This window comes from Trichosurus vulpecula, chromosome 1 (assembly GCF_011100635.1).
Source record: "Trichosurus vulpecula isolate mTriVul1 chromosome 1, mTriVul1.pri, whole genome shotgun sequence".
In the NCBI taxonomy this organism is placed as follows: domain Eukaryota; kingdom Metazoa; phylum Chordata; class Mammalia; order Diprotodontia; family Phalangeridae; genus Trichosurus; species Trichosurus vulpecula.
In genome coordinates, this window is record NC_050573.1 from 12826419 (window position 1) to 12848199 (window position 21781).

The 21781-nt window shown below is 47.4% G+C and overlaps 1 protein-coding gene across 2 annotated transcripts in view; it reads right to left on the minus strand.

The window, feature by feature from the left end:
* The window catches only part of DEPDC5 (DEP domain containing 5, GATOR1 subcomplex subunit), a 119301-nt gene that overhangs the window by 94143 nt on the left and 3377 nt on the right, over positions 1-21781 (minus strand). For both annotated transcript variants that reach the window (XM_036769142.1, XM_036769134.1), the window contains exons 2-6: positions 21001-21118; positions 16781-16868; positions 15119-15165; positions 5410-5495; positions 2413-2496 (exon numbers count right to left, since the gene is read on the minus strand). In XM_036769142.1, the coding sequence (XP_036625037.1) occupies positions 2413-2496; positions 5410-5495; positions 15119-15165; positions 16781-16868; positions 21001-21058 (363 nt within the window). In that variant the 5' untranslated portion in view covers positions 21059-21118. The remainder of the gene's footprint in view (positions 1-2412; positions 2497-5409; positions 5496-15118; positions 15166-16780; positions 16869-21000; positions 21119-21781) is intronic.

Below are 21781 nucleotides of genomic sequence, written 5' to 3' on the forward strand. Positions count from 1 at the left end.
TAAATTGAAAAAAGTTATGTAGCAACTTTAAGTGCTGCATTTAGTTTGCATTTTCTAAATTTGAATAAAAGACAATAAAAAAATCTTTTAAAAATAATAAAAATGAGAGATACACACAGAGTTAAAATGGAAGGTTGGAACAGAATTTATTATGCAAAAAAGGCAGGGGTAGCAATTATGATCTCTGAAAAAGTTATAGCTAAGATAGATGTAATCTAATTAAAAGAGATTAAACAGGCTTAACTACATTTTGATAACACTGACAATGAAGCAATATCAATAGTGAACCTATATGTACCTAATACTACAGAATCTAAATTTTTAAAAGAAAATTAAATGAATTACAGGTGGAGACAGACAGCAGTACTATAATAGTAGGGAAACTTAATCTTCCCCTCTCAGAACTAGATAAATCAATAAATAAGAAAGAAGTTAAGGAGTTAAGGAATAGAAGCTTAGACAACTAGATATGATAAATATCTGGAAAGAACTGAATGGAAATAGAAAACAATAAACTTTTCTCAGCAGCTCATGGTACCTTTACAAAGACTGACCACATATTAGTACATAAAAATATGTTAGCTAAAAGCAGAAATATTAAAAGTATCCTTTTCATATCATAATGCAATAAAAATTATGTTTAATAAGGGACCAAGGAAACATAAATTAAATGCTAATTGGAGATTAAATAACCTAATCTTAAAGAATGAGTGGGTTAAAGAACAAATCATAGAAAGAATTAATGATTTCATTACAGAAAATGACAATAATGAGATAACATATCAAAACCTATGAGATACAGCAAAAGCCGTGATTAGAGAAAAATTTATATCACTAAATGCTGAGATATATAAAGTAGAGAAAGAGCAGATTAATGAATTGGGCATGGAATTAAAAAAAAAACTAAAAAAAGAACAAATTAAAAATCCCCAATTAAACACTAAATTGAAAATCCTAAAAATTAAAGGTGAGATTAACAACTCATTGAGAGTTAAAAAAAAAACCACTGAATTAATGAATAAAACCAGGAGTCAGTTTCGTGAAAAAAACAAAGTAGATAAACAAATGGTTAATTTGATGTTTCAAAAGAAAAAAGAAAACCAAATCACAAGTATTAAAAATGAAGATGGAATTAAAGCAATTATAAGAAGTTATTTTGCCCAACCATATGTCAATAAATTTAACAATTTAAGTGAAATGGAAGAATAGTTACAAAAATATAAATTGCATAGATTAGCAGAAGAAGAAATAGAATATCTAAATAGACCTATTTTAGGAAAAGAAATTAAACAGGCCATAAATGCGCTTCCTAAGACAAAAGCACCAGGACCAGATGGATTTACAAGTGAACTCTAGCAAACATTTGAAGATCAACTAATTCCAATATTAAATAAATTATTTGGAAAAATAGGCAAAAGGATTCTACCAAACTCCTTTTATAAAACAATTATGATACTGATACCTAAGCCAGGAAGAATCAAAATAGAAAAAGAAAGCTATAGACCAATTGTGTTAATGAATTTGCATGACTTTACATATATAATTGACAGTATATTGCTTGCCTTCTCAGCAGCGAGAAGCTAGAGGGAAGGAGAAAATTTGTAACTCAAAAAGTTTTTTAAAAAATGAATGTTAAAAGACTTGGTAGTTAAAACAGGGGCAGCTAGGTGGCACAGTGAGTAGCGCACCGGCCCTGGAGTCAGGAAGACCTGAGTTCAAATCCAGCCTCAGACACACTTGACACACTTACTAGCTGGGCAAGTCACTTAAACCCAACTGCCCTAACCTCCCCCTGGCAAAAAATAAAATAAAATAAAGTAAAACAGGAAAACACTTTTCAAAAATAGGACTGAATTCTGGTAATGCCATTTTTAAAAGTTTGTAAAAACAGTAAAGTGAAGGTAATTTGCCTACTGAATCATCAGAGAATTGGACAAAGATCAGTGACAACGCACAGGCATTTTTTTCCTCTGGCAATATTATTATGTGTTGAGGCCTTAATGTGAATGCTTTTCTTTTCTTAAACCAAGAAAAGTCATGTAAAGACAGGCATGAGGGTAGTGTCTTTATGAGCAAAAATGTGGATGTAGGAAATGTTAACCTGATTCAAAACCAGGAGAGCAAGATACACAACTACAACAAGGTAAACAAAAACAAGACAAAAAAAAAACCACCTGAACTCAGATGAATTGCGGCACTCAACCTTGGTCCAGGAGAAGAAATGATAAAAGGGGCTTCTCTCTTCATGGCAGAGAGGCAGAGGCCTACAGGTCTGAACACTGCATACAGTCAGGCACTTTTGATAATTAAGGAGAGAGGGAGATGTTGGGAAATTCCCACATTATAAAAAAGCACCAGCAAAACTTTACAAGACCAAGTGTGCCGAGCAGACCCTCTGCCACCACATCTTACCAAGCTTTTTTTCAGCCTCCACATATCCCCACGCCCAATGTACTGGTCCTTAAAAGTGAGTTCCACCAGGTCAAGAGTCACCTCCTGAAAGAGACAGAGATGCTTCAGTCTCATTCCCATCCAATGCTCGGTCCCTGATCCTGGGCTCACAAAACACCCTTTCACCAATCCAAAGGGCTTCTCCATTCATCCCTTCATTCATTCCTTCCTTCATTCAAATTTTTATGAAGCACACGCCACACACAGAGCACCATGCTCAATGGGCAGCTACTAAAATGAAGATCAAGCAGCCCCTGCCCTCCAAAGCCTTCCTGTCTCCAGTGGGCTTTGGAAGGGCACAGAAGGAACAAGGACAAATGACGGCTTAGACCAGGTACTTTTGGGGTTGCTGAAAGGAGAGAAACACCCAAGCCCAGGGGAATTAAGGGGAGCGAGAGTAAACTGGCCCAGAATCTTCCCAAGAAGCCGCTCTCCTCGCCGCCTTTTGCCTCAATGCTGCCTCGGGAGAAAGGCCAACTTTAGAGGATGGAAAAGGAAGGGAGGAGCCCAAAGATGCAGGTGGCAGCAGGTGGCAGAAAGAATGGGAGACACAATGAAAGTGAGCAGACACAGAGAGAGCTAGGGCAAAGTGGGGAGCTGGAGAGAGGCCAACGGTGATGGCCAAGAGCAGAGGACGCTCTCCTGTAAGAGCATATGTTGGCACTGCTCATTGTCAGACTGGACGGAGGCTGGCAGGGTTTGCCCAGGGCAACCACAAAGGGCTGGGAGCTGCTGTAGAGAACACACAGAGAAGAAGAGGGACAGGGCAGCGAAGTGCTGCTGACACACGGCCCAGAGAGGGAGGGCCAAACCACACAATGTGTATGCGGCATCTGGCTTTCTCTGCCAAAGAAAATAATCTTGAGAATAAAGAGAAGATAAATGACAAATAGGACATGGGGGGAGTGGTGAGGGACACAAGCAGGTAGAGTCGTTCTAATTACTACCTTGTTAATTCAATAAATACTTTTTTTAAAAAGCCAGATCATACAGTAACAGGAGCTTGGTTTGTTAATGGACAGCTGAGTCTCAGTGGGGGTGAAAGATGGCTCCCCCGAAGTGGTCACAGCATTACTGAACATTTCCGTTAGGCCGGCAGCAATTTTACATGATTACTTTACATAATTATAACTTCAAACAGTGAGAATTCAAATACACACAGCCACTTGGGGGGGGGGGGGGTGTCATTCTTTGTACTAATGGGATCCAGCTGTGCTTTTTGCTTCTTTGCATACTGAAATGTTTGTGTTTGTTGATGCTTCTTAAGTTCAGAACAAAAATAAAATTTACCAAACAAATCAGAAGAAAAAATGACCAGCGGGCAGCCAGAATCCGAGATAAGTTGGAAAGTAAGAACAAGGTTGGTAGCTGCCCTTGGCGAGCTCGGCGATGTGTGACACTCCCGGCAGCCGAGTCACTCCCGGTGATCTTGGAAAGAGCAGAGAGGAGCAGAGGACAGAGAAGGCTGCCCCAGCTGCAGGTCCTGACCTCAAACTGTGACCCAAACTTTAGGAGCTCTTCCTTAAGAGGTGCTAGGTGCCCTCCAGGGGCATAAGAGGCCATCACAGGAGACTGGGTCACCTGCGGCCAGTTGGTTTTAGGTGAGGACAGTGTATTTATTACGAAGGACATCAGAAAGCCAGGGCTGGGCAAAGCTTTGGACGATGCCCCCCCGCAGGTTACCTGGACAAAGGGGAGCCATGCGGGCAAGGGAAGAGGACAAGCACTGGGCTGGATTTTGCCCTGGCTGAACAGCTAGACCCAAAGGGTATTATGAACACAACATGGCAACTGGGCAGGAGGAGGCCTCCAGTACTGAGCGTTCAGAAGGTCTTCTGCACAGCACTAAGCAAGCACTCCAGGGAGCTGTCCTTGATCCTGGCTAGGTAACATTTCTGTAGAAGATAAAGGGTGTCCTTATCAAATGTGCAGATGACACAAAAGTGTGAAATGCAGCTAACACGCCACAAGAGAGTCATGATTCAACAAATTAGAACTTTAGGCCAAACTTAACAAGATGAAACCAATGAGTATAAATTTCAAGTCTTACACTGGCATTTAAAAAGTGGGGAAGAGAACAGAGCTGCCTTCCAGCAAGGGAGAGAGAAATCAGTGCCCTGCCTGGGACTGTTTGGCCCCAGAGGGCAGAGTTCAGCCATGGGTGGAATCGGCAAAGGCAGGTTTTGGCTTGACATAAGAACAACATCCTCATAAAGCCGTCCAAAGATGAAACGGGCGCCTCCAAGGCAGTGTACACCTCCAACCTGGGTGTCCTCACAAAGGGCTGACCGGTCACGGCCTGACTAGCTGAGACTCAGAAGGGACTGTGCAACAAAGACCCCTGAGGGCCAATGGCCTCCTCTGTGAGATGCTGGGATCCAGACCCCAGGGCATCACTGCTCTCCAGGGATCAGCACCAAAGGCTCTGCTCCGACCTGATGGTGACATGAGACTAGACTATGTGCATTTAAAATTTAAAGGGACAGAGCATTAAAATGTTCAGAAAAGAATGAGAATGTATGTACAGAGTACTTCAAAAATACTATGTGCGTAGAGGCAGAGATGCTGCACAACGAAGAATGGAGGCCCCAGCCTCGGGGTCCAGCAGCCCCAGGGCCCGGCCTGGCTCCAAGGACACAGCACATCCACTCTCAGGCAGGGCTAGAGATACTTGTAGTGCCCGTTCCACCAAGCTGTCACGGGGAAAAGGCTTTGTATGGCTCAAACTCCTGCCTGAGTACAGGTTTGTTGGTTTGTTTCTCTCTCTCTCTCTCTCTCTCTCTCTCTCTCTCTCTCTCTCTCCCTCTCTCTCTCTCTGTCTCTCATACACACATGCACACACACACACCCAGCCTCACAATCGCCTTCCTCAGTGCTGTGATCTTAATGCTGGGGGTCAGGGAGGCAAGAGGGGGCTCAAAATTCCCACAAACAGCTCAAATCTAAACTAAGACATACCTTGGGGTCGACAACATTCACGTAGACATCCTGGTAAGGTCTCAGCCGAAACACCTGAGTCACCGTCTGGTCCACACTGATCGTTTCTGGGAGAAGGAAGCCATGTCAGAGACTGCGATCACTGGGATTAATCTGCTCAGCTGTTAAACACTTAATTGTTCTCATGGCTAGATTTATAAATACCAAAAACAAATTCTCAACAGACCCAAGTTTTTGTAAATAAGGAACTGGGGAAGGTAGGAGGGGGATTTTTGTGTGTGGTTTAAAAATCTTCCCAAAATGGAAATAAGGGGTCTGACTGAGTATGAGAGAATATTCTTGGGGAGAAATTATAGATAGAATGAATTCAGAGAAACATGGAAAGACGTGTATGAACGACACAGAACCAGCACAGCCGAGCCGGGAGATAAATATGACCAGGACGATGGCAAAGGTGTGACAGGTTGCTGGGCACTGAGCAGATCAGGGGAGACTTCACCTATATCCCACTCACTAAGCAATTATTATGCACCTGCTGTGTGCCAGGAACTGTGCAGAAGATACAAAGACAAAAATAAAACCCTCCCCACCTTCCAGAAGCGCACATTTTACAATTTTCTTGCATCACTCTCATTTCTCTTCCCAATCTTTCCTCTGCCTCCCTTACTTGACTTTCAAAATCCTTTCTGAGCTCTTCCATGGCCTGAGACCAATTCACATATTTCTTGGAGGCTTTGCATGTAGGAGCTTTGGCTTTGTTGATTTCTTCTCAGTGTGTGTTTTGATCTTCCTTGTCACCAAATTAAGTTTCTGTGGTCAGAATTTTTTTCTGTCGTTTGCTCATTTACCCAGCCTATTTCTTGACTTTTAACTCTTCATTAATGTAGGGCTCTGATTCCAGGGTAGAAGGTACACTATCCCAAGTTTCAGGGGTTTTGTGCAGTTGTTTTCAGAGATACTTCTAGGGGCCTGTAAGTTTTCAGTTCTTCCAAGGTGGTAAGATCTAAGGAGAGTTGTGTTTACTCCTCTCTTGGCCTGTGCTCTGGTCTGTGAGTGACCACAAGCACTCTTTTCTGCTTCGGAACTGTGAGAAGAGTCCCAGTTCCACTGCGGCCAAAAGCTCTGGTGTGCTAGTGCTCCTCCTCACCCTGCCACCCAGGACTTCGACCTGGAACATAGTCCTGCCTCAGTGCTAGCAACTGTTCAACCCCTTTCCCACCTGTGGTCTGAGAGCTCCAGAATCAGGCTCTGCCACTGCAGATCCAGTGGCTCCCAATGCCCGCTCCTGGTTTGCTAGGGCTGGGTCTGTGCCAGACTGCACTCCACTCTACGCAGGGGTGACAGACCTTTCCTGCTGACCCTCTAAGTTGTCTTTGGCTGGAAAATCATTTCTCCCTGTCCTTTTGTGGGCTCTGCTGCTTCAGGTGTTGTTTTAGGCATCATTTAAAGGTATTTGGAGGGGTTCTGGAGAGAGCTCAGGCGAGCCCTGCCTTCCCTCCGCCATCTTGGCTCTGCTTCCATTTCATAACGGGGTAACGACAATGTACTAATTACCTGTTAGCATTTACGTAGCACATCAAGGTTTGCTCGACTCTTTGCAGAGAGGATCTCATCTGACCCCCACAACACCCCCTGGGAGACAGAAGTTGTCATTATCCCCATTTTACGGACAAGCAGAGTAAGGCAGGCAGAGGCTAAATGGCTTGCCCAGGGTCACACAGCTAGTCCAAGACAGAGATTAGATTTGAACTCAGGTCTTCCTGACTCTGCACACAGATAAGCAAATACAAGATACAAGCAAAGGAACTTCAAAAGGGGCCTAATGTATGGTGGGGAGGGACAGCTGACAGGAGGGGGAGCAGACAGATGGGGGGGTGGCCTGGAAGGGCTTTGAATGCCACACTCAGCCCTCCCTGCTCTACCTCATGCCCAGTCACCTCTCTATCTTATGTGGGAGGCTGAGGGGCGCCACCCCGCGCAGAGCACCGGGCCTGGAATTGGGGCAACCTGGGCAGGACACTTCACTTCAGCCTGCCTCAGTTTCCTCTTCTGTAAAATGAGGATAACAGCACTTCCCTCCCCAGGCTGTTGTGAGGAACAAATGCGATCATATTTATAACGTGCTCAGGGTGTCTGCCCACAGTAGGCACTTAATAAATGCTCTTTTCCTTACTTCCACATTAGGCCACAACCTCCTTGAGGCATGAACTACGTCATGTTTCTGGCATTTCAGAGTCTGGCACTTCAGAACATCGGAGCCATCTCCAGGCATCTTGATCTACATCTGGCCAGAGGACCCAGAGGGCTCCAGAGGAGACAGTGAGGCTGGTGACTCTGCACAGCCCTGCCTCACTTAAATCCAGTTCACTTGCATGTCATGGCTTCACCTCCCCAATGTCATGGTCCTCTTCAAGAACGGAAGGACAAACAGCAACAATGATGCTTTTATAACCTGGCTCATTTCTGGCTTCCCAGCCTTATATGTAATCGCCTCCAGGCAGGCTACAGTCTGGCCATACTGACCTCTCACTCCTCACCTCAGCCTCTTGGTTTCTCTTGTCTCCTTCAAGACTCGGTTTAAATCCCACCTCCGGCAGGAGGCCTCCCCTACACCCCACTATTAGCACCTTCTTCTCTAAGATATAATACATGTATGAAGTATTTTTAAATTACATCTTTTATGTATGTAGTTGTTCACATATTATCTCCCTATTAGAAAGGGATCCTTGGAATCAATGAAAAATAAATGTGAAGGAAGGTGTCCTAGCAGTTCCAGATTTCAAACTGTATTAAAAACTGGAGATTGTGAAAACAGTCTGGTCCTGGCGAAGAAATAGATTGGTGGCAGTAGAATCAATTCAATATCCAATACACAGTGGTAAACATCCACAGTGTTCTAGTTTTTGATAAACCCAAAGACCAAAGCTTTTGGGACAAGAACTCATTATCTGACAAAAACTGCTAGGAAAGCCAGAAAGTAGTTTGGCAGAAAATAGGAATAAACCAACATTTTACACCATATACCAAGATAAAGTCAAAATGGATATACAATTTAGACATAAAGGGTGGTATCATATGAAAATTAGGGGAGCATGGAAAAATGTATTTGTCAGATGTATGGATAAGGAAAGGGTTTATAACCAAACAAGAGATAGAAAGGATTACAGATGTAAAATAGATAATTTTTCTTACATAAAATGAAAAAGGTTTTGTACAAACAAAACTAATGCAGCCAACATTAGAAGGAAATCAGGAAAATGAGAAAAAATTTTTAGCAGATTTCTCTGATAAAGGCCTCATTTCTCAAATTTTTTCTAGGTTTTTTTTTTCCATTTCTCAAATATTTGGGGAACTGAGCAAACTTTATAAAAATAAAAGCCATTACCGGCTGATAAATATTCAAAGGATATGAACAGGCAGTTTTCAGAAGAAATCAAATCTATCAATAGTGAAATGAAAAAATGGACATCTCCAACTGAAGGTCGCATTTGAATCTCAAAGTCAACATATTCAAAACAAAGCCCTTATTTCCTCCCAAACACATCCTTTCTCTGAAATTCCTCACTTCTGTTGCTGATAAGCACACCATCTGTCCAGTCACCTGAGATCACAACCTTGGAGTCATCCTTGACTCTTCCTTTCCTTCCACTACCATATTTACTCAGTTGCCCAACTCTGTGAAGCCTATCCCCTCACATCCCTCTCCACTCCCATAGCCTCTCCCTCCATTCAGGCCCACATCACCTCTCACCTGCACTCCTGCACAGTGCCCCTCCCTCCATCCCAGTCCTCTTCTTTCTCCAGTCAATCCTCAAGACTCACAATATTTAGATTTGGAAAAGATCTCACTGTCCATCTAATCAAAACCTAACCTGAAAAAGAATTCCCATTGAAGCCTTTCTGACAAGTAGCAGTCTGACTTTGGCTGAAGGATCTCCAATGACAGAGCACCCACCAACTCCCAAGGCATCCACTGCACTTTGAGATAGCTCTCATTGTGAAGAAGCTTGTCCTGCCAAAGAGGCTGAATTCACCACTTTGCGGTGTCTACCACTGTTCCTAGTTCCAGCCTCTGTGACCCAACAGAACAAATCTGCATGACAATAATGGTGTTGTCACAAAGTCTTGTCTCCTCTAAGCTAAATATACCCTATTCAATGAATCAAGAACTATTTATTAAGAATTTACTATGTGCTAAGGATGGATATGTGAAGAAGCCTGAAGTGCCTGCCTCAAGGAGCTTCCATCTCGTTGGGGAAGACAACACCTACATAAATAAATAGGTTATTTCCAAGATACATCTGGAGTGGATGGAAGTTAACCCCGGGGAAAGGCACAAGCAGCTGGGAGGACCTGGGCAGGCCCTTTGAGCTGAGCCTGGAAAGAAGATAGTCTAGGAGACGGAGCATGTTCCTTCACAGACGCTCACACTGCATAATCCCAGGCTCTTTGGCATCCTGGTTACCGTGCTCCGGAGACTCTCCTGCTTCTCTATGAGATTCCCAAACTGAGCCTAATCCTCCAGATGGGGTCTGACAAGAGCAGGGCACAGCAGGACTGGCACCTCCTGACTCCTGGAGGTGGTGCCTCTCTTAATGCAGCCTGAGAACAAATCACTCCCCGTGACTGCCCAATCACACCACTGAAATGTTAAGCCTGCTGCTCCCTAAACCCCAGCCTGTGCTGAGTCTTACAGAAAGCCAGGAATTCTAAAAGAAAAGAGAGAGGAGGAAGAGCATTCCGAGCAAGGGGGTTGGCCAGGGTAAAGGCACAGGAACATAAGGGCACGAATGAATGGGCAATGAATGAATGAGCATTTATTAAGTGCTTACTGTATGCTAAGTAATGAGAACACAAACAGGCAAGTCAGGGAGAACTGCAGAGCTCCAAGTCTTCAGCTCCAAGTGCAATGGAAAGGTCCCCAGTTTGTAGGGGCTAAGCAGATGGTGATAGTTCTTCCGTGTTATTTCCACAGATATGAGTTTCTGCTGCTGAACATTTTCCAGGGCCAGGGACACAGGTGTTGAGAACCGTGTCCTCTTGGTCTTCAGGAGCTGTGGCTGCTAAGGAGGTTGAGGCTGCAGCCCTGGCAGAAGAAGTTGTGAGGTCCCATCTTCATGGGGGATGGAGGGCCGGTGCTCTGAGGAGTGCTGCTATCCTGGGGGCTCCTGGTAGCAGCTGGTCAGTGATTGAAGCTGGTCATGGAGAGGACACTGGCCCCTTCTCCACAGGGGTTGTTCCTCTCGCTGATACATGTGCAGTCTAGGCTGGAAGCAGGTGAGCAGTCTGCGAGGCCCTTCTAGTCCCTGGCCTCCTACGCTCAGGAGTCCTCAGTGGTCTACATGGGGAGCTCTGGGCGGGGGGGTAGTGGTCAAGGTAGCTGTGACCTGCCTGGCACACACAGCCTGGCCCCCTGTCTGTCTCACTCAGGGCCTTGCGGTTTCAGCTAAGCTGGCTTGCCTGTTCCATAGGTGGCCATTGGTGGCAGTGGCCCTTTCTCTACAGGGGCTGCTTCTCTAAATGATGGGATATCCTATGGGAGGAAGGAGAAGGCCAATATGACTCAGTTACAGAGCTGGCAGAAGGGAGTAATGTAAGAGACTGGAAAGAGAGCAGCGGGACAAGTTACAACGAGCTCTAAATGACAAGCGGAGGAGTTCACACTGGCACCTAGAGACAAAAGGGAGCCATGGAATTTACTGAGTTGTGGGTGATCTGCTCAGACCTGTACTTTGGCAGCGGTTCTGGGAGAGACCTGGTGTGAGAAGGCCAAGGACAATCACAACAGTCTGGGGAGAGATCATGAGGGTCTGAACGCGGGCAGCTGCTATGGGAGTGTAGAGACAGTGTGAGAGTGTGGGACGGAGATGAAGATCTAGAAAAGGAAACTGAGGAGTGAGTGGTCTGACAGCTAGGAGAGCCAAGAAAGGGTAGTGCCCCTAGACCCAGAGAGGAGAGGGTATCTAGAGGGAGAAGGTGGTGAACGGTGTAGGATGCTGCAGCAACATCAGAGGATGAGACCACTAATACTACTGTGCTCTAAGAAATGAAGAAAGAGACAGCTTCAGAGAAACCTGGGAAGATTTGTAAGAACTGATGCAGAGTGAAGTGAGCAGCTAGGTGGTGCAGCGGCTAGAGCCCTAGGCCCGAGTTCAAATCCAGCCCCAGATACTGCCTAACTGTGTGCCCTGGGCAAGTTACTTAATGTCTGCCTGACCCCATCTCCTCACCTGTAAAACAAGGACAACCATAGCCCCTACCTCCCAGGGTTGTTATGAGGACTAAATGAGATAATATTTGTAAAGAGATTTGCAAATCTCAAAGCGCTATGTAAATGCTAGCCATTATTAAGAACAATTTCTACTACATCAATATTATAAAAATGACAGATTCTACAAGACTAAGAGAAATGTAAATTACAACGGCTCTAGATTTTTATGTCAAACCATGAGAATAGGAAAAGATGACAGAAAATGGGAACAATCAATGGTGGAGGGACTGGGTGAAGACAGGCATACATAAACTGCTGGTGGAGCTGTGAACTGGTCCAACCATTCTGGAAAGCAGTTTGGGGTTATGCAGGAAGGAGGACCAAACTGTCCATACTCTTTGACTCAGCAGGCCCATGCCTGAGCACATTCTACAGGAATGTCAGAGACAGAGATGAAGGTTCACAACACAACCAAATATTTGGAGCAGTACTTCTGTGCTGGTCGGTCATTGTCCTTTGTTCTCAAAGAGGACTGAAATGGTATCACTATGTTGGGGGCAAGTGATGGCGTGTCCGACTGTGGCTGATCAGACCAATACAAGCTCAAAAGTCTCCACCACGGGTTGGGCACAAATAGTTCAAATGAACATTAGGAGTGGAAATATCTCTAAATTTGTGCATCTCATATTTCTTTTGAGCTACTGTAATTCTGTTTTGCATAGCCCCTTGTTTGACACAGGCACACCATGCTGGGCGGTCCTGTGCCAGTGTCTCCCATGTCTCACAAAGTTCTTCAGAAAGACCTTGAAAATGTCCTTGTATTGTTTCTTCTGACCACCATGTGAATGCTTGCCCCGTGTGAGTTCTCCATAAAATAGTCATTTTGGCAAGCTTACGTTTTGCATTTGAACAACGTGGCCAGTTCATCGGAGTTGCACTCTCTGATGTAGAGTTTGAATGCTGGGCAGTTTAGTTTGAGTAAGGACCTCAGGGCCTGGTACCTTATCCCGCCAGGTGATCTTCAGAATCTTCCTAAGGCACTTCAAATGGAAGTGATTCAGTTTCCTGGCATGGCGCTGGTAGACTGTTCAGGTTTCACAGGCATACTACAATGAGGTCAGCACCACAGCTCTGTAGACCTTCACTTTGGTAGGCAGTCTAATACCTCTTCCTTCAGAGCCTCCCAAACACCGAGCCAGCTTTGGCAATACGTGCATAAACCTCATCATCTATGTGGACATCCCAGGAAAGTACACTGCCAAGCACCTCTTTTTTCTCAGGGTTAATTTTTAAGCCCATCAGTTACCCTCAATCTGGTTTAGTCCATCGGTTGAAACAGTTTACTGGGTGTGGCTGCTGCACAGGCTACAGCTTCTTGAAGCCACGGGTGAGAACTGGGTGACCCGTTGGACACAAAAGATGGACAAGCAGCCCTTAAAGGGTCTCGGCAGTCCTCACACCAGAGGTTCTGGTCTTCCCTGAACACTCTTGCACTCCAGCCCTGGGTGAGGGGGGTGCTGTTATAACCCCTCATTCTAAAGTTGAGGAAATTGAGTCAGACAGAGGTTAAGTGACATGCCCCCGTGGGCAGCATCTGAGGCTGGATTTGACCTCAGGTCTTCCAACTCCAGGCCCAGCCCTCTATCCACTGCTCCAACAAACTGCCTGCAAAAGTATCCAGATTTCTAAAGTAGCTTAACTAGAGGAAGGTTTGCGAGAAACACAATTTTAAGATAACGTCTTTCATCATGGAACTGAAACTGCCCTCTCCAAAATAAATCACCACTGAGATGATCTTCTGTTTCCCCCCTGCGTGGCCTCCCCCATTCTCATCCTCCTGGGCCTCTCCGGAAGGTGGCCTGGGGATCCCCTTCTCTTCCTACCTGGCTGACCTCCCCTTCTGGGCTGGGTCTCTCACTGGGTGAATTACCCTCTCTACTACAGAAGTAACTCCTAGATCTAGAGACTCAGCCCTCAGTCTCTCCTGAGCTCAGTTGTTCAGTCATTTCAGTCGTGTCCAACTCTTCATGACCCCATTTGACCCCATTTGAGGTTTTCTTGGCAAAGATACTGAAGTGGTTTGCCAGTTCCTTCTCCAGCTCATTTTACAGATGAGGAAACTGAGGCCAACAGGGTGAAGTGACTTGCTCAGGGTCACACAGCCACTAAGTGTCTGAGGTGAAATCTGAACTCAGATCTTCCTCATTCTAGGCATGGGGCTCTATCCATTGTGCCACTTAGCTGGCCCCTGAGCTCAGACTTCGCATTTATTTAAGTTCATGTGGTCTCTCCCATTAGAACAAGGGATCAGGAACTCTTTTCCGCATCTTGGCATCCTCTAGGGCCTGGCACACAGTAGGCACTTCTGGCTTGTTGATCACATCTTATATGATTTTAAGAATGGAAACCATCCTCTTGACGGACAGCCTGGACATGCTGCTAGCCAACAGTGGACTCTTGTATTCTCTGCACCATGCAGGTAGGCATGTGACTATGAAGACAGAGTCCATTCTGGGAAATGAAGGAGCTCAGAGGCTGGCTGAACCAGGCCCCTCTCTGCCACATGCACACATCCACCCAACACCAGCACAATCTGACCATCTGACCGTGTGATGGCTCTGTTCAAACACCTCCGCTGGCTTGCCATCGAGATCACACTTAAGCTCCTCTGTCTGGCTTTTCCAGGCCTCGATCCCTGGCCCCGATCCATCCTCCCACCTTGCCTTCTCTCTATTCTTCCATTTCCCACCTCCAGGCCTTTGCACGGACTGTCCCCAATGCCTGAAATGCACTCTTCTTTCTCGACCTGTGCCTTGAGTCTATCTTCTTGTCCTTAAAGATTAGACTCAAGAACCAGCTTCTACGTGAAGCCTTTTACTCCCAAAGCCTGCATTTAACTAGAGGAAGTGTGTGTATATACTTGTATTTCCTTGTCACACCTACCCTCCTGTCCACAGGAACCTTGGACTGGACCAGCCTAGACTCTGCTGGGGGCAGTCCCTTGATCTGGCCTGAGGCAGACCTTCCCCAACTTCCCCACCAACCACCCCAGCCTTTCCCAGCTCCCCTTTGTGTTTGGTCTGCCCCCATTAGCACAGAAGCTCCCTGAGGGCAGCTCCGCCAAGGCTTAGCACAGTGACTGACTGGCACAGAACAAGCACTTAGCGGACAGTCCAATTATTTATTTGGAATGGCTGCCGTTTTTTACAGTTTTTCCTGAACCCTGGCCCTGATACTTCTACATCAGTATATGCACATTTACAGATCTCAAACAACTCCCCGAAGCCAACAACACTTTCTTCAGGACTCTGGGGCTGGTGACATCCTCACCACCAACAGTAACAGTGGGCACAACTGTGGTTTGTTTCACTTAATTCCCAGCTAAACTGGACAAAAACAGAAATCCGAGACCCTCCACCCACTTCTGAAACACCAAACCCTCTCTCTGGACCCAAGGGCATCGCCATCAAACCTACCAGAACACACAGGCCTCCAAAGAAAGTGGAGAGGGAATCTTACCTTTCTGTAGGTCTTCCTTAAGGGACTTCACCTGCAAAAGCAGAGGGCTGGAAAGGAAAGGGGCAGAAGAGCTGAGCCACACCAAGCCAGGCACTGACCCTCCTAGCTCGAGGACCCACACAAACTGAGAGCTGACCAAGCAAGAGCCTGTGGGGCACAGATGCCAGCTCACAGATTACCGTTAATGGTGGAGTGAATCAAGAGCAGACCTCGGGGTCAGGAAGAACTGGGTTCAAGTCTAGCATCTGCTCCCCACTGGCTGCATAGCCCTGGGCCAGTCACTTCACTCGTGGGATGGGGGGGAGGGGTTGCCAGACAACTTTCTACAACTAGATGCTGGGAAGCAGGAGCCAATCGGCTTTGGGAGTGGGAGGTTCCCCCTTGGGAGTCCCCTACAGGAATGAAATCACAGACAGGGTCCAAAAGAACAGGAGACAAAGCATCGGGCCCTTGCCAGCACCAGCTGGGGAGCAGCCCCGGGCTCCTTGGGCACCCACAGAACCAGAAAAAATCAAAAATGGACTGCAATCTGCACACACTCAGTGCACCCATGAGATCATGGGATTCCTGATTCCTAACAAAGTCTCCCTTGTGAGATTTAAAGGCAGTTTCACAAACGAGCCATGGTTTTGTCAGTGTGGGGCACTCCCTGTGTGGGAATTCACCCCCACCCCAAGACTGCAGCTCATCTATGACTTAAAGGACACATCCCAGTGAGGTGGGGATAGAGTGACTTGCCCAGGGTCATGCAGCCAGTAAATACCACAGACAAGATTTGAATCGAGGGCTGCTGACTCCAAGGCCAGCCCTCTACTCACCACCCCTTATCGCTATTTTTATTAAGCATCTTCCTGGGACCCTGCTGCACCCTTCCCTCCTCCCTGGTGCTCCAGCTCTTGAGCACGGAGCTCTGGACAGATCCAAGCACCCTCAGACTCACTGACTCACTCAGCCATCCTCATGCTCCCGCCTCCCCACAGCCTCTGCCCTCAACCCCCAACCCCCCAGAACAGTAACCAAATTGGCCAGCTGAGCTTTGGGATGGGGGAGATCCCTGGGAAGGAAGAATTAATCCCTGACCTGTGGTTCCAGCCACCACTCTGGTGACTCCCAATTAATGCTCCCTTCTGTAGCCACCACTCCCCTAGACGTTCCATCTTTCTCCTTGAGGGCCGGGACTGTGTCCCCAGCACCTAAAAGCACTCTGTAAGTTACTCTTCAATCGCTCGTTCCTTCCTTCGTTCCTCAGAAGAACCACGGTTAGCAGGTACTACGTTACCGCTCTCGTTTTACTGCTGAAGAAACTAAGGCCTGGCATCACACAACCAGCAGGCATCTATAGCCCTTTCCCCAGACTGGAAAGCCAGCGATTTCTGAGTGCGCCAATGCCCAGTGCCCAGTGCTGTGCCACAGCAGGCCCAAAAGCTGCCTGGATATGCCTGACCCATGTCCGGACGTGCAGCACCCCCACCCCAAAACTTGGCTGGTCTCTCTTCTGGCCATCTTCTGGCCCGTCCCAATTGTGGCCACAAGAAGGCCACGTGGCCGCCCTGCTGCCCAGCCCATCTCCCCCATCCCAAAGCTCAGCTGGCCTGTCTTCTGGCCCATTCCAATCACTGCCACATGAAGGCCATGGCCCCAAGGGAAAGAAGGAACCCTTACCTGTACTCGTCATTGGGATGTGCAATCTCCACGATGTCCCCCAGCTTGATCTGGGGGAACACTTTTGGATTCACCACAAGCTCATCATCTGCAAGGCAAAGAGAGCCCACCCAGCAGCAAGTGAACCCACAAATCCCAACCTGGCCCATCTCAATAGGAAGAGCCAAAATGCAGGGTGCTTCTCCAAGGGCTCTCCTCCCCCAGCCTCGGGAAGGGGTGTGTGCAAATGCTGGCAGGGAAACTTGAGGCTTGAAGACTCCAGGCACTCAAGCAGGGCCATAGAATGAATAAGTGTGAGCCTCACTCTGACCTCCTGACTCCCACCGCCTCCCACAGGGACCCCAACGCACCACACACGGTCAGTCCTACATGGCACTTTGTAGGGCCCAAGGGGGGTTTGGAGTCACCTCAGTCAGCCTCCTTTCCTACCAATAAATAAAGTGATGCTGAGAAATGTCAAGGTTGAGGGTTAATGGCAGAGCTGGGAACCCCATGGGGCCTTCCTCTAAAGCACCCAACCTCAAGAGCACACTACAGAGGCAGTGGGGGCAGTCCCACCAGGGGCCAAGCCAAACAGCCCAGGCCCAGACTCAGGCTATGAGTCACAGGGTCAGGGCCAGGTAAGCAGCAGAGGAAGATTTAAGGAGCACTTTTGGGAGCTTAAGGCCTCCCCATGGGGATCCCCACAAAAGAGAAAGCTGAGAGAATATGAGGTAACTGAGACCCAGAGAAGGGTAAGGAGGACCTTAGCGTGGCATCCTATCACCCTGACAGAACCACAGACAAAACTAGGGAGGCAGTCCCCAATTGAGAAATGGTCAAAGGATAGGAACAGGCAGTTCTCAGAGGAAGAAATTAAAGCTATGAAAAAATGCTCCAAATCACTATTGATCATAGAAATGCAAATCGAAACAACTCTTAGGTACCACATCTCTCCTGTCAGATCGGCTAACATGACAAAGCAGGAAAATGATAAATGCTGGAGAGGATGTGGGAAAATTGGAACATTGTTACATTGTTGGTGGAGTTGTGAACGGATCCAGCCATTCTAGAGAGTGATTTGGAACTATGCCTAAAGGGCTATAAAAATGTGCATACCCTTTGACCCAGCAATACCACTCCTAGGGCTGTAATCCAAAGAGATCACACAAGTGGGAAATGGACCAATATGTACAAAAATATTTACAGCAGCTCTTTTTGTGGTGGCAAAGAGTTGGAAATCAAGGGGATGCCCATTAATTGGGGAATGGCTGAACAAATTGTTGTATATGAATGTAATGGAATGCTATTGTGCAATAAGAAATGAGTGAGGGGAGCAGAACCAGGAGATCATTACACACGATTACAGACACACGGTATCTGTAAGGATAGACTTGAATTCTCTCATCAATACAACCTTCAGAGGCAGCCCCAAAAGACTCGTAATGGAAAAAGCTATGCACATCCAGAGACAGAATTACAGAGTCTGAATGTAGATTGAGGCAAACTATTGGCTCTCTTTTTTTCCTTCTTTTTTGGTTTCGTTTCTCCTCTCTCACGATTCATTCCATTGGTTATGGTTCTTCTTTACAACTGCACTATTATGTAAATAAGCTCAGTGAGAAGGTAAATGTAGAACCTACATGGGGTTACATGCTGTCTTGGGGGGGGCGGGGCGGAGAGGGAGGGAGAGAAAATTGGAAACCCAAAAACCTGTGGAACTGAATGTTGTAAACTAAAAATTAAAAAAATAAATTTAAATGAGGAAAAAAAAAACTAGGGAGGCAGGGTGGCCTCGAAGGGAGTCAGGGCACATGGGCTGTGACTCAGCTCTGGACCTGTAAAGTGGAAATAATAAGCCCTGGCCAACCTCCTTCCAGGGCTAGCAGTCGCATCATAGAACAGATGTCTAAATGCAGCGGGCAGTGAGGTGGGCATAGCCCAGCACAGCGATGATCACACACTTCCTTTCACCTTGCCATCCCTGGTGCCCAGCACTGCTTCCTGGCTGATGGGCAGGTGAGGATTTAGTCTGCCTATGTCTCCTGTCTCCACTCGCTCTTGGCATGACGGGGGTGGAGGGGTGGGGGGAGCTTCAACACCCTGGGCAGCTTCTGATGAGGCGATTGGACTGTGACCGCTAAGACCCCAACGGCGCTAACTTTCTATAGAAACTTCTTCTGGTTCTCCTACGTCAGCCTTACGCTCAAATGACCATGTGGAAAACTTGGTCAATATCTGGATTTTGACTGTGTTGAATATTTGGCTGCAGTTTAACACGCCACACCTCCTAAAGATATATTTCTCATGTTCTATCATGGCTGGATTCATCCTTATGTGTTCATTCCCCTCTGAGAGAATCAAAGAAAAATGTTGGGGGTCAGAGGTGAAATTGGGCAGCTAGAGGGCGCCATAGTGGACAGAGCACTGGGCATCCTCTTCCTGAGTTCAAGTCTGGCCTCAGACACTGACTAGCTGTGTGATCCTGGGCAAGTCACTTCACCGTTGGCCTTAGTTGAGCTGAAGAAGGAAATGGCAAAGCACTCCAGTGTCTCTGCCAAGAAAACCCCAAATGGGGTCCTGAAAAGTCAGACGCGACTGAAAAATGACTGACCAACCACAAAGGGGATGAAATTTAGAGGCAGAATTCAGGATCACAGACAGAGTCAAAAGGGACCTCAGAAGAGATCTGGCCCAGCCCCTGCTTTTTACACCTCAGAGAGGTTCAGTCACTTGCCCAAGGTCACGCAGCTACCAAGTGGCTGAATCTGGATCACGGCCAAGGCCTGGGGCTGACGCCACAACTCAACACTCTTGCCAAGGTTCCATGAAGCCCCATCTCTTCTCCAACCACCAAGAACAAGCTACAAAGGACTCGACTGTCCCACAGCCTCAGAGAATCAACGAGCTTGTTGGGTCCAAGCCTCTCACTGGACAAAAGGCAAACAAAGGCCAGGCAAGCAGAGAGACCGGCCTAAGGACACACAATGAGATCTGGGATCTTCCCAGGCCAGCCCTCGGCTTCCTTGTGCCCCCAAACCAGCCAGATTCGATCCAGCTCAACAACCATTTATTCAACAGCTACTGTGGGCAAGGCACAGTGCCAGGTGCTGGGGGGAGTCATCAAGCACTGAGCACCTACTATGTGCCAGGAATTGGAGCTACAGGGAAAGGTCAAAGGCAGCCCTCGACCTCCAGGAGCTCAGTCTAGCGGGGGGGGGGGGGGGGGGGGGGGGGACAACCAAGGTCTAGACAGGATGAACCAGAGGAGGCTTGGAGGGTGGGCCTGGGAAAGGCTTCCTGCAGAAGGTGGGAGGCGAAGGTGAGCCTTCCAGGAAGTCAGGAGCCAGAGACAAGGAGCGAGAGCATCCCAGGCCTGGGGACAGCCAAAGAAAACGCCCAGTCTGGCCTCATCTGAGGAACAGCCAGGAAGCCGGGGTCACTGAACCCCAGAGTCCTTGGGGGTTGCTGGGACGGGTGAAGTTACCAGGGGCTCTCAAAGTCAAACCAGCCACCGGAGGTGACCAACGAGGAGGAGGGACATGACTGGACCTGAGCTCTGCCAGCCAAGTGAGGAGAGACTGAAGGCAGAAAGGCAGCCAGGAGGCCGCTGCCACACTCCAGGCATGAAAATAAAAGCAAATAGTCCCTGATCATGAGGAGGAAAGCCAGAGCCAGGGAAGGCCGAGGTTTGGTTCCACCTGGGTTAGCCCCATGTACGTACAGTGGGAGGTCCAAAGCCTCCTTCACAATCAAATGAAAACCTACTACTGCGCGCTCTCACAGTAACTGGCTAGACTTGAAGCCAGGAGGCCCCAAGGCACTTATTAGCAATTGACTTAATATCTCTGGGCCCCTGTTTTCCCATCTGTGAAATGGAAATCCTGAAAGCACCTACCTCACAGGGTGATAAAAGGCCCAAATGAGAGCCTGCATGGAAAGCTTTCGTGAATTCAACAGCTCCATGTGGAAAGAAGTTCATCAAGCTGGGCCTGATGTGCAATCAGTGCAATCAGGAAAACTCCAACCCTTTACAGCATCCCAGTCACTGCCTACTGGGGAGGTTGGCCAACTCACAGAATGACCTCAAAAATCTCATCCAAGGAGGTCCCTCTGCTGAAGTCCAGGTCACTGCTCCCAAAGTCTTTCATAATGTTCTAGAGTCAGCAGATGCGGCCCCAGAGGTTGCCCTTCCAGCCCTTCCCCACCCTCCCCATCCCCAAACACCAAGCAATGCTCACCGCTGCCCCCAAAGCCCTTCTTGTGTATGACCAGCTTGTAGACTTTGTTGGTTCTCATCTTGGCCTGGTGCTTGCTTCAACGGTTCCGAACTGGGTGCAGAGAAATCATCGTGCCCCCCTGCCATCAAAAAACAAACAAAGAGATATAGCTAGCTCTTTACAAAGCTGCTGGCCAAAGGAGCTGAAGGACAGGGCCAGCATCCGACTCACCCCACCTGCTGTAGCAGAGACGCTTAATCCAGCAAACTCACTCCTGGCTACTGGCTGCTTTATGATTTACACAGAGGTTGTAGGTAAGGGAAGAGGACCAAGAGGCTGATGATCACAATGAGAGCCAACACTTTACGGGAGGAAGAGTTTTACATTGAAAAAAACTCACCCCAACAAATAGATAGCAGCCCATTTTGTAGCAGCAAAGAACTGGGAACAAAGCTGACGCCCATCACCTAGAGCAGGGGTGGGGGAACCTAGGCCACACTTGAGGACCTAGAGGGCCACATGTGGCCTAGAAGCCGAAGGTTCCCCACCCCTGCCCTAGGGTACGGATAACCAAACTGTGGCAAGTGAACAAAATGTAAGGTTTCTGTGCTATAAGAAATGAGAAGAACAGAAAGAAGCACAGAAAGATCTCCATGAACTGATGCGGAGTAAAGTCAGCAAAGCCGGGAAAACCATATACACAGTGACAACAACAGTATAAATGGAAAAGTAATGCACCGAAAAATCAGAAGCGAATGTAACAAAATTATAAAGGTCTGGCAGGAGAGAAATGAGAGGGGGG